The following is a 16,460-nucleotide window of genomic DNA, read 5'->3' on the forward strand; positions in this document are numbered from 1 at the left end:
TACGGTAATTGTTGAGTTTGAGTCTTTTAACAGTTGTGTGTGTGTTAATGGGAAGAAGACAGTCACCTAAGAGCACTCAGGTCTTCCACAGTGAGTTGATTCAGGGCGACATTTTTGGATTCAACAGCAAACACCGCTTGGAAGACCTGAGTGCTCTTAGGTGACTGTCTTCTTCCCATTAACACACANTATATATATATATATATATGGCGCTGGGCCAGTGGTTTAAGAGAAGAAGGCTGCTTTTTTCCTCCAAATATTTAAAGGGCCAGTTCACTTAAATCACAAAACAGTATATTTCTCAAATGTAACAATTGTTATAATTTTTGATTATAAGGTCAAATATTTCCCTGATGACTTGCTTGGTCTATAAAATAGCATTCAATGACTTTCCCAATTCAAATTGTTAGTGTTTTTAGTCTAAAACACTAAACACAAAGGAAAACAGTTCCAATGAAGACTGATCAACAGTGAGACACAGAAATGTCTTGGCTGAGTTTATTAGATTCTCTAATTCCATTTACCTCCAATGTATAAGAGCAGAAGCAGAGACAAATGTCTGGAGGCTGGTTGAGCAAAACCAATACTATCTGAGGACTTGACAAGTTTTTTTTCACGAAGAGTTCTTTGCAAAGACTAGGAGTGGAGACCGACTCTGATAAATCGGTGTATTGACCTTGGAAAGGCCACTGCGTCTGCTCATCAGGGACAAGTCAACAAACAGTCTATAATAAGCAGAAAACAGTGACCTGTGACCACAGTCAGCAGCTGGCGAGAGAGAAAGCAGCAAATTGATATCTTTGTGAAGAAGGTTGTCAGGAAACCCAAAGCCAGAGTCGCCTCCTCTTCACAGACTTCCTGCCAAAGGGAAAGTCTGACAGGGAGAACAATCCTACAGTTAGCCTGTACTAGTTAATGTGTTGATATGTTACTGTGCATACATTGAGCTGGTCCCTTGCATGCTCCCCAAGTAATTTTTACACATTACATTTATTTTTGTATGAGCTATTCATATTTTCTTTAATATATGCTGCAGGAAGATTCTCCATAGGAACAACACATTTGAAATTAGATCAATACTTTTGCTTTTTGTGATTAATATGCTTGTTGGTGGCATCATTGACCAGCAGGATGTCACTACATCTACATTATTATTTTTACTCACAGGAAAGGGAAATGACATATATAAATGTCCCTTCTTTAGGACGAATAAAGGTATTCTAATTATGATTATATATATTTGTGTTATTAGTATGAGCCATTCTTTTCATCTCAACGCCTTGATAACACCCTCCCCTCAGTGGCAAAACAGTGTGAAATTAGTATCCTAAATGTTCACATTGCAGCCTTTTTTGCGGCTTGCATAAAATATGTGTCGAACCAGCCAGGTGCATATTTGAGGAGATACCATAAAGAGGTCAGAGCTTTCCCAGCAGTCAGTGGTTCAATAGGATTACCCCTCGGCTGCAGATTGGAGGCCCTGCAGCCACCAACATCTGGCCTGCGTTGATGATGCATATTGCCTGCAAAAATGCACCCGAGGCTGCAGGCGGCCACCAGGTGAATGACCTATCAGTCAAACAAACCGTGACCGACCAGCGGCCACCTACAGATCAGCAAGAAAAGCCCCGATAGTATGCTATTAACCTCACAAACCGGGTAAATATACTAATTTAGCTGTCCGTAGGTAGCAAACACACGTCGTAAATATATCAGATCCGTTAAAAATGGTGTTCACTCACCAGCGTCTGTGAAACTGCCGAAATCTGAAAAAAACAAAACATGAACCTTGATCCAAAAAGCTGAAAACCAGCAGCTCCTCTGTCCACACCGGGGTTTTCTCTCATGTGAAGAACATAGCGGCGAAGGTTTAAAGGTTTTTTAGTGTTTCAAAAGATACATAATTACACAACGTTTCGCAGCTGGTTCCCGATGTAACTTTGTACCGTGAGAAGTCGAGCTGTATCTAGCTACCGATGAGGCAGAGCAAACTGAGCTCTGATTGGTCAATGCACGTTCTGAATACTAAATCACGTCTGTTTGGGCGATTCCTATTGGTCGAGGTGTCAAAGGGCAATTCCGCTGCAAAGATAAACCCTTGCTTTTTTTCTTTTTCACACTCGAGGCTAAAATTACTTTACCTCATCGATCTGTGTGCTCTCAGTAAAAGCCCACAGGGGAAATTTAATCACAGAGTTTAGTTGAGGTTAACTCCACCTCATTTCATTTTGCCGCCTGTTTATTAGTACAACATTTGGCTAACTCTGTTCGAGTATGACATGGAACTTTATGATACATTGCGACCACTGTGGAGGGTATCTCTCATTTAATTTAGAAGCTCTATGCAGGAGTATACTGCTTTGTTTATGTGTGAATATGAGGATTGCTAGGTAGGTATAGGTCACTATAGTCTATAACCTCTGTACTGTTCAGACAGGGGGGCGATGGATGAGCTGGTGTTCCTTTATGCTGCTGCAAAAAAAACAATTTCCCAAATTGGGATCAATAAATTACCATCTTATCTTATATTCAACATTAACATCAGAACATCATGTGATGTCAACTCGCTTGCTTGCCAACCATGCCTTGTGATAAAAACCTTTAGACACATTTCAGCTGTTTACAGAACGAAAATATGTTTAGAAAAAGATAACAAGAAGAAAATAGAACTATCGCCCATGGTCGAAAAAACTGTTTATTACATAGCCGCACTAATAATACTCTCTGAACTTATGTTTAATACAGCTTGGAAAATCATACAACAGCCAAAAAATGCAGAAAACTGATGACTAACCTTGAGTCAGAAACCTAAAATACACAGGGTTAATAGCAGAGTGTCTCTGCATAAACATTATCTGAAGTGAAATACAAATTAGACCAGTCAGGTGCAAAACAACACTTCTGTGACTCACTGTCCAAAGACTGTACTTAAAAAAAAAGTGTGAATGTTGGATCTGCATGAAACAATCTTCTTCCATTCCTTAAGTGGCTCACCTTAATGTGAATAATTTAATTAGACATTTAAGTGTAATAAGCCAGGCTGCCATTGTGTCACCCTTAAGAAGGCATGTTGTTCAGTTCAAACTGGGATAAAAGCGGTACATGTAGAGGTCCAGTTCTAGCCATCCCTCTGGTTCTCTTCCTGTGGGGCGTTCTTGTGTCAGGACTGTTGAACGGCCTCCTCCATCTCTGCGTCTGCTGGAGCTGCGTTCTCCTGCTCCGGGTCGCCAGGTAGGACGTCTGCGACCGTGTGGATGAGCTCCTCGATCTGCTCCTCTGATAACCGCTCCTCACTCTCTTCCACCATCTGAACACAAACAGAAAGTTAAGTGTTTGATATTACACATTTTCAAAGGCTATGTAACCATTAACTTCAGCTGATTTGATTTGTGTCTATATTGGGCTGTTTTAAATGATTTTCATAAGCTCAAGTAAAAACATTATTTTAAACATATAGGTTTTTTAATTGTCATGGAGTGGTAGAAATGGACAAGAAGTGCTGTTCACATATTCGTGGTCATGACAGAATGTGTTTTTGATTTTTAACGAGCAATACTCGTTCGTAAGATCAGTTTATTGTCAGTTTGGGAATTTCATGAGATGTGTTTACAATAAGAAATACATGGAATATCACCACACTCATCCTTTAAGTATGATTTAATGACACCCTGCCTTGTTTCTACAACACTAAATGTGTAAGAATCATGGAAACGGACACCAGAGTGAAAAAAAGATAGAGGATGGTAGAGCAAAGTGTAATATTAATTGGTGAGAATGAAGTTAAACACTCACTAGCTGAATTTCCACCGCTGTCTGTGGTCGTTGGTTCAATAGCTGGAGCTTTTCTGCCCTGATTTGGGAAAATGTCAGTGAGTATATAGTGTTCTGAACAGTTCATACATACAGTACATTATGTGTTTATATAGGTTACATTTGAACTGAATCTATAAATCGTGCATCTTTCAGATCTCACTGACTTGGTGAGTTTGTGGGGCTTCATGGTGGTGAGGAACTCTTTGACGATCTCTGGATTCTGCCGGCTGCAGGGTGTCTTTGACAGGTACTTCAGCGTCTGTGTGCACATTTAGAGGAAACTGTCGGCATACTGTTTCAAAAGTGTGAAAGTGAAACATCAAGCAGGTTTAAGTGAGTTGAGAGAAGTTCAGGATGTGTGCCGACCTCATACATGATGGTGTTGAGGTTCTGCTGCCCAGCACTGTTTTTGTTCTTCACGGTGTCTTTCCTCTTTTCCTTCAGGTCTGTCAGGAGTTTGAACACCTAAAAAAATGCACAGATCGACAAAGCGATACTGAATTATTTTAATTTTATTGAAAGTAAACGGGAAAAATATTTCAAACGTTTCAAAAGTGAGACATAATACATTACCTCATAATTACTGAGCATAGCAGCGTTAGCGTTTTTACTGAAAAAATAAATAAATCATGTTAAATTAAAGAGGTTTATTTTGTACCTTTGTGAAACTTATACATAAAACAATAATCTAAGCTTTAAGGTTTTTGGAGATTTAAAACAGATCTCAGTCTTCACCTCGTCACTAAATGGAGAAAGTGAGCTGTGACAGAAAGCTACGAAAGTTGGATGGTAGACTTTGAGCTCAGATAATTCTGGTAAACATTAGAAAACTAATGAAGGTTAAATAAACAGGGAGTTGGGACACACACGGTAAAACAAAGAAGGCAAGGTGCACTTAAAAAATGTGATAGCTTGTTTAGTTTAATTAAACAAATTGTTGGGTATATTTAATAGAGTACATTTGGTGTTAAGGCAAACATACTTGAATGTTTATAATCATTATTTTCATTATCAATTTTAATTATTCAACTTTCTTTAATTCAGTAGTTAATTGTTAAGATTTTTAAATGTTAGAACAACTACACTCATTACAATTTCCGAAAGGGGACAAAGTGGCATCCAATGAAGTGTACAAAACCTTGAATCTTTTTAAAATGTGTATGACAACAATTGACTCCTGAATTGACTTCTGTGCTTTCTCACAATGTTCACAATCCCTTACTTACATTTGTGTATTCAGTCCTTTCAATGATAGCAAAAATAATAAACCCATCCAAGTTGTACAGCAATTTTTAACCAAGTGAAAATGATGGATTATTTAAAAATTAAATTAACGTACGATTGCTCTGGTGTTGCCTGAATCAGATTGTAACGTTACTAATGTTTTAGCTTATTTATTCACTTTAAGAGATTATCTAACTGTATTGTTATTTTAAAGTTAACAATCTCCTGTTTTTAGATTGACATAAGAGTGGCTTGAGAATATGTTTAAAAAACGGTTCAGTCTCTTTCCGTCAGCTCTATCAATAAATCAACCGGAAACTGAGACAAAGACTTCGCTGTTGTTCCTTAAACTCGGCTTCTGTTGCAATAAGCAATACATAGCTAGCAATCAGCAAAACACACTGTTAAAAAAAGACTTTTAAATAAAAACATTCTTACACTTCCATTTTGCCAGGCACTCAGCGTTGGTCCGTTTAAAAACACCGTCCGTGTAGAAACTGTTATCCAGGTCAAACGTTCCGCACAGCATCAAGCTGGCTTTAGTGTTGCACATTTTTTCTTAAATATACCAAGCCCTCCGTTACCTTGGTTTGGCATTTACTTAGTTGTACTTATTCCCATTCTTTGGCTACATTATTAAAGATAAAGATAACATTATACACTACTCTGATACATGTCAGGTGCAAATGTTGTTTATTTACTGTACATCATTTCTTTTTTGATATATTTATTTGCTCTGCAAAGGCAGAATACAAATATAAAAAAATCTATAATGAACTGACATTATGATGTATTTAATTAATTAATCTCCAATATCTCCAGTAGATCCAATACAAGTTTGTCCTGTGCTGCTTTCTCATTGTAATACAGGATGTGTGATACAAAATATGTGGGTTATCCTTTAATACAGACTCTAATGAAGACATGTCCAACGTTGTGGAGTAAACGGATATCCAAATGTAAAATAAAGCATACATTTATCAAAATATATCCCTGATATATACAGAAGCACAAACCAACAGGATTTATGGAGGAAGAGAGACCAACAGTCTTGTCCATCAAATGCAAAAAAGGGTTGAATAATAAATCTTTGATGCACGAAGCAAAAAATAGATCCTTTAATTTAGGACAATCATTCACACAAAAAACAACACAGATTTGTAGTAAAATTTGTTTTAAAACGTCATACATTACCAATAAACGAGAGATTTAATGAACATTTAAAATGTAATATTTTCTTTAAAAAAACCTAAAGACATAAAAAGGTAAAAAGTAGATCTTTGAGGCTGAAAACAACATTTGATTTTTTAAACAATCTGATCATTTATTTTATACATTACTGAATGGTGGTGACCAACTGAACGTTTAAATCAGTGCTCTCTGGTGGACAAACCAAGCAATGTTTTTAAACACTGTTTTTTCCCAGACATACTTCATCTTTGGCATTTTTTCTTATTAATTATTAAACTAACTTAAGTGTGCAGTGTGGATGCATTCATAATGATATGGCTGAGCAGTCACACCAGCCCAGGTGTCCAACACTCCTAATGATCCATTCCTCAAAACAGGAAATGGTTCTTCATGTCAAAGAGTGAGGTCCTAACTCAAACCATAAAATAAAACAAACTTAAATTCAGACACTTTTCTAATTCATATATGTCAACATCCAATGCAGCTCATAATTAAGATCAATCCCTGTATGAACATTCAAAATGGCCTAGTTTACCGAACTGAACAACCCGGCAACCTTCTGCCCCCAAAGAGTATTTAAAACAGATCATCTCAACTCAATACACATACTATTAACAGACTGCTTTAAGAATCGCACTCGGTACAAAATATATAGTAAAAATTAAATATCCTCAAAAACAAGCGGCGACAACATGTGGTAAAATTGGAGAAACCATATTTACCTTTATTGTTAAAATGAAGTTGTTTGAGATCTTTATCCCAATCTCTGCACCCCTTTGTGACAGACAACGATAAGTCTCCTTAAAAAATGAAAACAGATAGTTTTTTTTGCACACAACTTGAACCGTTTGCACTGAATCATTGGTCAGCTGGGTTACTGTCGGTGTCGCTCAATCAATTTCAAATGTCCATTGGGACAGGTTCATCCATCTGAGAGAAGAACTCAAAGAACTTCTTCAAACCCTCGTCATTACAGATCTGTGGGTCGTTGACTCTGTTTTTAAATGCGATGATATTTCTGCCCTCAACCAGTTTCTTCAAATTGCTCATCACCCTTTGCTGATGAGCATGATCACAATCCAGGTATTCCTTCAAAACATCGAACCTGTCTCTTTGCACCATTTGGATAACAATGTGTTCCGTAATATCGGACAAAGGATAGCCATACTCTATGACACTCTGGATTTCCTTTTCTGCATAGACAAACCCGCCTGAATGCATTGCAACAACATTGCAGTGTTCGTCAAAGACAGGAGAGCCAGATGAGCCAAAATAAAAACAGGACTCGTATAGTAGAGTGTTTTGCTGTTGTCTGATAGATTCTTTCACACCATCAAAGAACTGGTTAGTAAACAACTGAAGTTGCCCTTCACTGTTTGTAAAACCATCCTCTGGATTTAGTTGTTGATGCCTCTCCACAACCTGATTTAGGCCTTCTCTTGGAACAATCAAGCATGGATCTATCTTTTTCACTGTTTCTGGATGCCCGATGATGCAGATTCCACCCCTTTGGGGAAGGAAACTGACATGTTTTAACAGAACATCAGGCAACTCCTGGTCAGCACAGAGCCTCAACAAAGCCCAGTCATACATATGCCCTGAAACATCACAACCGAACTCATAGCCAACAACCTCCTCCTCCACTGCTGCTCCTGGATCCACTTGATCAAGACTTTCAAAAGAGAAGTGGACAGTGACTTTCTCAGTCAGCTGCCTTTCACTCTCATTATAAATGCTCTTAATTACATGGCCATTTGTGAGGACAAACTTGCCAAACAGGAGGAAGCCACTTCCCCCTGATCTACCATTTATTCTCACATGGCAAACCGAATTACTCAGATCCATTAGTTTTTTCATTGTTTTCACTTCGTTGCATGTCTGCACATTTTTTCCATAATCTACACGGAAGAGTCTCTGGATCCGAGAAAGCGGAGTTTGCTTCTGAGTTTGCTTCTGAGTTTTCTTAACTTTAACCGCTTGTTGGAACTCTGCAAGTAGGCGACCCTTCATCTCCTTTGAATTAGGTATCTCACGTAACATGCTTCCTGGTGCCATGTTACCATTTAGCGTTGGTTTCTGGTTTGGTGTGTTTTCATTCAGGGAGTCATTTGTGGTAGACTGCTTTGGAGGAGCTTGGTCTCCACTGGGAACAATGATCCGAGGTTCATTTTGCAAGTCATCAAGTTCAAGACTCTCAGGCAGACTTTCTGGTGGATTCTTCCTATTGAGGAGTATGATCTTAAAACTTTTACCATCAAGATCGTCCACCAGGCTGGACATTTCAGTGATTACTTCATTGCTTGTGTGAGAGAGCACACAGTTCTTTGTGAACACAATATCCAGTAAACGACCATCTCTTCTCAGAGCTTGCTTCACCTTTTCATCTTTGTACCCATAAACAGTAATTTCCGGAATTTTTGTCAGTGTGCTGTTTCTCATGATATTAACCACATCTTTACCTCCCTTAGTCTGTAAATGAAACATCACATGCTCGCTAGACCGCCGCTTTCTTTTGCGTTGAACAGAGTCATTAACCGGTTGCTTGGCATTTTTAACAGCTTTAGCTTTAACAGCTTTAACATACTTAACAGTCAGTCGTTCATTGTTCTTAATTAAGCAGCATGGGAAGTGGGAACTGATGGCTTTTCCATCTTTCATAATAACCAGCTCTTTGTTTAGGTTATTTTCTGAGATGTCTCTAAATTGTGAACTTCTTTGGAGNTATATATATATATATATATATATATATATATTATTGGGCTCTGCACTGGCCTAATTCTCTGCAAACTACAAGTGGCTTAATCTCTGCATGGAAAGGCATTAGAGTTGCATGCAAAGCTTGGGGATACCAGTGGACTAATCATGGCTTAGGCAGCACCTCAGCATCCCAGGCAGGATATGATCTCCTCAGTTCCAGTTGCTTCTTTATTTTTCTTGCTTTGATCATCAGACATTTAACAGGAAAGCTTCTCCCGCCTAGGGAGAGGAGGATTCCCCACGTGGGATCCAGATGTTTTCAGCTCCCTGCACATTCTGTCAGAACAAGACCCGAATCAAAACACTTCTGAGAAAGGGAGACATATTTAATATTTCTTAGAGCTTCTGTAAGAAGTAAAACAACAGTTTGAGTTTCAGAGCTGTAATGTTGCTCTAAAGTGATTCAAAAACGATAATGAAATCACCATCATAAGTGATATTATAAGTTATTGAATAATCATTTGCATTCTCTTATTGTTGCAATTGTGTGTGTTGTATTTTCTTATGTGCTAATGAGGGGAATTACCAGTAGATGTTGGGGAAACTGCTTGTGGGCGCATTGCAGAAGCAGAACAGGGAAGATGCACATGCAATAATAATCTAATTTAATTTAGCTTTTAGTGCGACAGGAAGTGTCAGGGAGAATACAAACATGAAGAAGCTGTAATTAGTGGATTCAGATACACTGTCTGAGAATGTGTTTGTGCTGCATGCCGTAATGAACTTTGATACAGCTTAACGGTCAATGGCTCCCAGAGGAAAGATGCAAAATAGCTGCTTTGAGAGCAAGAGCTGGATTCAGCCACTCTGAAAGGGAGTACTGGCAAAGAAGACAGCAGCCACCATCACACCCTGCGTGTTGATAACAACTCAGTCGTGCAGAGCGGTGAATAATATAAGGAGTTACTCATTTGTTTCTCAGCAAGTTGAGAAACCATGCATGTAAACAAATCTCATCTAATACTGCACAGGGCAGCAACTTATTCTATTTAGAGATGAGTTGTTTCTGTTTATAAAATGTCAGAAAATGATGCAAGATGATGACCAGTGCCTCCCAAATCCCAAAATGATGTATTGTCTTGTCCAAACCCCAGTGTGTGTCATAGAGGAGTAAAGAAACCAAAGGATAGTCACATTTTGGAAACTGGAATTGATTCATCTGTTCAGCTTTGCTGATTCTGCAACTCTTGTTTTTTCTGTTTTAGGTAGGAGCGATGGATAAGAGACGTGGTTGGCTGTGGAGCGCGGCAGGCCTGGATCCTGCTCACCAACACCAGGGCTGAGGAGCTGCAGAGGGGAGGAGACTCCCCCCTCTGCCTCATCTCAGCTGTCTTTCACACACTCATCTTCATTATCCAGTCTGACAGTGTGTAAACTAAGTCTTGACTTGACATTTGCTGAGTTTTGAGAGGCAGCTACGTCCACTTCTGCCTCCTCAGGGGCCCCTGGACATCGTTGTATGCCCCCCTGAATCTGAGCCATGAGGAACAGATCGAGCCTGCTGCTGGGCTGCGTGCTCCTCTGCTCCGCCTCCCTGCTCTACCTGGGGATGAGCGGGATAGAGTGTCCCCCCAAAAGCCATCGGTACCGGTGGATGGAGCTGAACCTGGGCTCAGCCAATCACAGCTCATCCCTGACCGAACATTTCCCAGAAGACACGCCCCTCATCTTCATCGGAGGCTTTCCCAGGAGCGGCACCACTCTGATGCGTGTCATGCTGGACGCCCACAATGCAGTGCGGTGCGGGGAAGAGACCCGAGTGATTCCCCGCCTCCTGGCCATGCGGGCCACCTGGAGCCGCTCGGTGAAGGAGAGGATCCGATTGGACGAGGCCGGCGTCACCGACCAGGTGTTAGATTCAGCCGTCAGAGCATTCCTGTTAGAGGTGAGCCGGTCGCTGCACCTCACAGCATCTGTTGTCTGCAAACAAGTTGGGGTGTAGAAAGCATGCTTCATCTTTAGGGTGATTTCTTTAAACACAAAAAGAATTCACTCTTATTTTTTTGTATTTCTCGGAAAAGAGTCTTTGAACACTGGGAAAAGCGTTATATAATAGTATGTATTATTATTTATTTTCTTGTGAATCATTTGGACTATAACATTTCTTTAGGTGAAAAAAATGCTTTTTATAATTTCCTTGTGTTGTGATGTCTTAAAATGCTTTATTTGTGTTTGTTTGACGGTTCGAACCCTCCAAAAACATTCATTGCATACATTTTTGCTTGAATAACAATTATTTATTGACTTGACTGAATTGTTAGTTTTTCTCCCCATTTTGTGCGCTTTTTGTTGTCATACATTTTTTGTTGTTGTGTTTTTCTAGACTATATTAGGTCAGTTTTCTTTCTCCTTTTTTGTTACTGTTTGTTTTTCTCTTGAAGGAGAGGGGTGGTTTCCAGTTACATTTCACATTTGTCATAATCTGAGTTGCAGGTACCCTTATGTGTGTACAAATAAAATAATTATAACTTAAACACCAATAATCCTTTTTCATGTGTTTCAGGTGATAGTTGGCCACGGGGAGCCTGCACCTCGCCTCTGCAACAAGGACCCGTTCGCCTTGAAATCTCTCTCGTATCTGTCACGCATCTTCCCCAAAGCCAAGTTTGTGCTCATGCTACGAGACGGGCGGGCTACCGTCCATTCCATGATATCACGCAAGGTATGCTGGGTGTTAGAAAAATATCACTCGTCACCGGCTTGAGCTTCAATAATCAGGATACATGTATTTATTATCCTTGCAAGAATGGAAGTAGTCATCACATACAGAGCATATGGGACAACTCGTTCCTGAACAGTGTCCTTCCTATGCTGATATACAAGAGAGGGTTACAGTCACAAGATGGAGGAATACCGGTTCAAAGCAGTATACAATGTTTAGTTTAGATTAGCTAAGACCCACGTCAGAAATGGTCATGCTTGTCATATGTCTCTCTCCATAGAGGCTGAATCATCATGTTAATCACATAGCTATCATATGCCTAAAACAGTCCTGACGCTCTTCCAGGTAATCATACATCCTGTCATGTACGCAGTTACAGTTGGGCCTTTGTTATCATGTGCTACCCTGATATTGAAAGAGTACATTCTGTATTTTCCCAACACCGGGTATCTTTCTTTTACTAGGCTGGCTGGCTGGCTGGCTGGCTGGCTGGCTGACAAACTTCCTCATGTTTCCACACAGCCACTTGAAAAACATGTACTGCTTGCACATTGCAACATTTTCCATCCTGTGTTTGTTATTCGTTGTGATAAGTCTAGTTTGTTTATCACATCTCTACCTCCACACAGGTGACTATCTCAGGCTTCGACCTGACCAGCTACAGGGACTGTCTGACCAAGTGGAGCAGCGCCATGGAGACCATGTTCAGCCAGTGCATGGCGGCCGGGGAGTCCAGATGTCTGCCCGTCCACTACGAGCAGCTCGTCCTCCACTCAGAGGAGGAAATGAGGAAGTTGCTTCACTTCCTGGAGCTGCAGTGGGACCCGTCAGTGCTGCACCATGAAGAGCTGATAGGGAAGGCTGGGGGCGTGTCTCTGTCCAAGTGAGTATGTGAAATGTGTGTACAGTTAGTCAGCTCAAGTGGTATCTGACCATGCAGATCCTTTTAGTTTCAAGTGCTCATATTTACTGGAAAGGCATGCTATTACTCAAATGTAAAAGCGGATGTAAGGCTTGGATGTCAACGGTAGAAAAAAAGCACAGATCTTCACCCGTCTGTGTTTTTCATTCGGCATTATTATTCCACCTGCATATTCCCACCCTGTTGCTTTGAGATATATTTCAGTCCAAGGGTGTCAGTCTTTTCTTACAGGCTGCTGTCCTTTTCACATCTCACACCTCTTTCCATCTTCAGCCTCGGTCCCTGTCGACTGTATAGAAAGAAACTCATTGGTTCCGTATTGTTGATGATTTTAAAAGCCAACCACAGCATCATTTAAGATAAGATAAGATAAGACTTTATTCATCCCGAAGGAAATTGTTGTGCCAGAGTAACAAAATACAATAAACACAATAAACACAGCAGCAAAACTGTACACTAAAAGTGCAGCAAAAAGAACAATTAAACATCCACAGACAACATGAAATGTAGAAACATAGAAACATAGATGGTCACACAATCAATGCAATGATTATTAAAAGTAGTTAGTAGTGTAAAAAATAAAACGTAGTGGCAGTTACGTAATTGCACGTTATCATAGCATTATTAATAATACTAATAATAATAATATAATATTGCACATAGTTATATATAGCAGAGAGTGTATTGCAATGATGTTAATTATATTAATATGTATATTGCACATAGTGTTGATGTGGAAGTTCTCAGTGCCCTTTACTTAGGGGTGAAGAGTTAAAGAGTTTGATGGCCACTGGGAGGAAAGACCTCCTGTGGCGCTGTGTGGTGGTTATCGGTGATATCAGTCTATGGCTGAAAGTGCTCCGGTAGGAAACCAGTGTGGTATGCAGGGGGTGAGACCCGTTGTCCAGAATGCTGAGAAGTTTCCTCAGCATTCTCCCCTCCGACACCACTGCCAACGACTCCTGATCCACTCCCAGGACAGAGCCTGCTCTCCTGATGAGCTTGTTAGCTGCTAGAAATATCTTCATGTGACTTTATATCATGTATAACTGGATAGCTGTCATTTAAAGAATACAAATAACATCACTTCAAAGGGGTCAGAGCCAGAAATGTAAAATACTTAAAAAACGTAAAAAATTCCCCCATTGCAGTTTTGCCCTCCTTAGAAATGTTAAATAAACCTTCTGAAAACAAAATAAATTGAAAGTAATGTTTTGAGGAAAATATTTTAAATATGTATGTTTTTATAAATGCTGTTTAAAAACCTTCCCCACTGTTTCACATATATAATTGTGGAACAGCAATTAAACAGATTATTAGCCATAAAAATAAAAAGGAAAATATGTGTGTCATCGAAGGATATACTCCAACTTATTTCAATCAACCAATTTCCACAAATATTACAGAGATCAGAACTCAATGACCTGCACCTACAGAGCCCATCATTTCTTGTTATTTAAGTATATTAAGATGTTTTTTCTTGAAAGAATTCAGGTGCAGCACACATTGAGAGACAGCTTTTGAACACTAACAACTCATATTGTCCTCTGAGCCAGTGGGAAGTCTGCTTAGAGCCAGAGATTTCATCTGAAGCAGCCAAACCTCTCAGGGCCAAGTGAAGCTTCCAGACTCCCCTCCGTAGAAGTTTAATCTGTGTTGCTCCACTTATTTGTCGCGATTCAAGTTGAGCATCTCGTTGCAGAAGCTCAGGGGATTTGGTGGAAAATGTGTCCGCTTCAAACCTGCTAAAAACCCAAACCTGGCATGTATTTGAAGGAATTAGGCCACATTCTGAGGGAATTAGCACCCTTATTTTGACGAGTTATGCAACTGTTGGCGCAATATTAGTCATAAGAATGTTTTATAACATCCTCAGAAATGTGACATGTTGTGGTTCTGAATCATGTATGTATATGCTAATGAACACATCTATTTACTTAAGGTGGTGGGAAGAGATTAAATGGCAATTAAATAAAGCATAAAACACATTTTTATATTGTTGTATAATCTTTATATGAAGGCATTTACAGTGTCATAAATAAATGAAAAGACGTTTTATGTAATTTGTTGTATTGACGTTCACTATGTGCAATTGCATACATAAATAAAACATGTAGCACTCTTAAGTAGCTTATGACAAGGACCATTAAAGTCGCAGCATTCCAGTCGAACACACACTAACAGACTGACCTTGTGTTTGTGTGCAGGGTCGAGCGCTCCACAGACCAGGTGATAAAGCCGGTGAACACAGACGCCCTCTCCAAGTGGGTCGGGCACATTCCCTCCGACGTGATCAGCGACATGGCTGAGATCGCCCCCATGCTGGCTCGCCTCGGTTACAATCCCCACGACAACCCACCCGACTACACCAAGCCAGAGCCCATTGTGTCTCCGCTCAACCACTCACAGGTGAGCTTTAAAAAAAACTGTTTAAACAACAGTATCACGGCTCAATTAAAAAATTAATTATAAACATTTTTTTTTTACTGAAAACTACTGACTTTTTAATGATTTTAATAGGTTATTTAATCTGACTTGCGATAAAAGCCCATTTAAATGTAAATGTGATTTGCTATTTCGAAATTAAATGATTCGATATTATCGTTGATTGATCTACTATGTGGTTTCGGCACCATTTGACAGGAATTGTATTTAATATTTGTTTGGAATTATTTTTGTTGAGAAGTAGTTGAACCATAAATATACATTAATGTGGATAACACTGAAAAGATTGCGAAAGAGAAACACTGAGAATTTTAAGACTTAAGAAATGGACTTTACAATTTTCACCCATTGATATCACAGCAACACAACACTGATATGCATCATACACGACCACGCTGTACGCTGCTGGAGTTCGACCCCTTTAACACAAAAACATAATTTCCCAATCAGCTGTCGTGGCCTCCAGTCATGCAGACCTTATTTTTTTAACAGCTGTCAAAATGAATCAAAGCTCCAATCGTACTCTTTTGCTCTACTGCTCCTCTTCTCCTACTTTTCACCCTTGAAAATATTTCCATTCATAAGTGAACATTGTGTCTTTCTTTTCTTAGAATTTGAAAGCAACAGAGAATCCACATCCCAGTTAAGCTTTCCAAGGAACATCCCTGAAATCCAGACTCCCTGTTCCACTCTATGGATGCACCTTAAAGACAGACTTCTCATTCAGCAGTAATTAAACCTCAAAGGACAGATGTTAAAAGTATTTCATGTGTATTTTTGAATAGTTTTTAAGACTTATGTCTGGTGTACATGTCTGAATGCGGATAGGAGTGTTATAAACACGACCTCACACAGTGGTTTGTGTTTTATATCCCATGTGGATTAGCTTCTGGAAGAAGTTTCTCACTTTCCAACATGTCCGATTCAACAGTATTACACTGCAATGACGCGTCCTCTCACCTTGTAACTGAAAGTATTTCAACATGTCTGTAGAGTTGTTTAATTCACCACAAATGTGAATGTGTCTTTAGAAGAATCTTTCACTTACTGAGAGCTCAGTCAGGGTTCATGAAGCATAATGACTGTATATTTTTGAAGACGTATGTTTATTTTCTTAATAAATTATTTTGGTGTTGACAATTCATTCAGGACCTTAATGTTGATTTATCTGAATTGAGGGTTTTTTGATTGTTGTAAATTGTTCAACATGAATAAAAAAAGTGTCTTAATGTCACCTTTAATAACGTTCTTCATGTATTTTGTTGACAAGTTGTTAAGGTACCAACTAAGGACACATTTTTGGAAAAATAAAATAAATATATTTTATTTGTTGTTAAGCACGATGTTACGCCCGCTTTTGAGGTGCTTGAGAATAAATATTATTACAGACATAATCTATAATACTGGATGAGCATGCTGACAGTAAACCGAGCCACAGCGCCCACT

At 39.3% G+C, this 16,460-nt stretch overlaps 3 protein-coding genes across 3 annotated transcripts; 1 reads left to right on the forward strand and 2 right to left on the reverse strand.

Annotated features, from left to right (window-relative positions):
* Positions 1 to 2,677: 2,677 nt before the first annotated feature.
* crcp (calcitonin gene-related peptide-receptor component protein) lies at positions 2,678 to 5,562 on the reverse strand. The gene is made up of 6 exons (XM_010777164.1): positions 5,476 to 5,562; positions 4,387 to 4,423; positions 4,180 to 4,278; positions 3,978 to 4,072; positions 3,793 to 3,850; positions 2,678 to 3,307 (listed from the first exon to the last, which is right to left on the reverse strand). The coding sequence occupies exons 1-6, from the start codon at positions 5,481 to 5,483 to the stop codon at positions 3,161 to 3,163; spliced, it is 444 nt and encodes a 147-aa protein (XP_010775466.1). The 5' UTR covers positions 5,484 to 5,562; the 3' UTR covers positions 2,678 to 3,160.
* Positions 5,563 to 5,881: 319 nt separating this feature from the next.
* On the reverse strand, positions 5,882 to 8,943 carry LOC104950624 (protein FAM111A-like). Its single transcript, XM_010777165.1, has one exon. The coding sequence runs from the start codon at positions 8,884 to 8,886 to the stop codon at positions 7,129 to 7,131; it is 1,758 nt and encodes a 585-aa protein (XP_010775467.1). The 5' UTR covers positions 8,887 to 8,943; the 3' UTR covers positions 5,882 to 7,128.
* Positions 8,944 to 10,110: 1,167 nt separating this feature from the next.
* On the forward strand, positions 10,111 to 16,248 carry LOC104950625 (protein-tyrosine sulfotransferase 1). Its single transcript, XM_010777166.1, has 5 exons — positions 10,111 to 10,870; positions 11,489 to 11,647; positions 12,277 to 12,530; positions 14,777 to 14,978; positions 15,626 to 16,248. Exons 1-5 carry the CDS (start codon positions 10,466 to 10,468, stop codon positions 15,659 to 15,661), a joined length of 1,056 nt encoding a protein of 351 aa, XP_010775468.1. The 5' UTR covers positions 10,111 to 10,465; the 3' UTR covers positions 15,662 to 16,248.
* Positions 16,249 to 16,460: the final 212 nt, after the last annotated feature.

This window comes from Notothenia coriiceps, unplaced genomic scaffold (assembly GCF_000735185.1).
Source record: "Notothenia coriiceps isolate Sejong01 unplaced genomic scaffold, NC01 NC01_scaffold00017855, whole genome shotgun sequence".
Classification (NCBI taxonomy): Eukaryota; Metazoa; Chordata; class Actinopteri; order Perciformes; family Nototheniidae; genus Notothenia; species Notothenia coriiceps.

Bases quoted from the DNA above. Each gene is read 5' to 3' on its own strand.
- crcp (XM_010777164.1), bottom strand. The intron at 4,279-4,386 runs GTAATGTATTAT...GCATTTTTTTAG, and splicing joins CTATGCTCAGTAATTATGAG to GTGTTCAAACTCCTGACAGA. The intron at 3,851-3,977 runs GTCAGTGAGATC...TTCCCAAATCAG, and splicing joins AAGCCCCACAAACTCACCAA to GGCAGAAAAGCTCCAGCTAT.
- LOC104950624 (XM_010777165.1), bottom strand. From the start codon at position 8,886: ATGAAAGATGGAAAAGCCATCAGTTCCCACTTCCCATGCTGCTTAATT.
- LOC104950625 (XM_010777166.1), top strand. From the start codon at position 10,466: ATGAGGAACAGATCGAGCCTGCTGCTGGGCTGCGTGCTCCTCTGCTCC. The intron at 11,648-12,276 runs GTATGCTGGGTG...ACCTCCACACAG, and splicing joins ATTCCATGATATCACGCAAG to GTGACTATCTCAGGCTTCGA. The intron at 12,531-14,776 runs GTGAGTATGTGA...GTTTGTGTGCAG, and splicing joins GGGGGCGTGTCTCTGTCCAA to GGTCGAGCGCTCCACAGACC.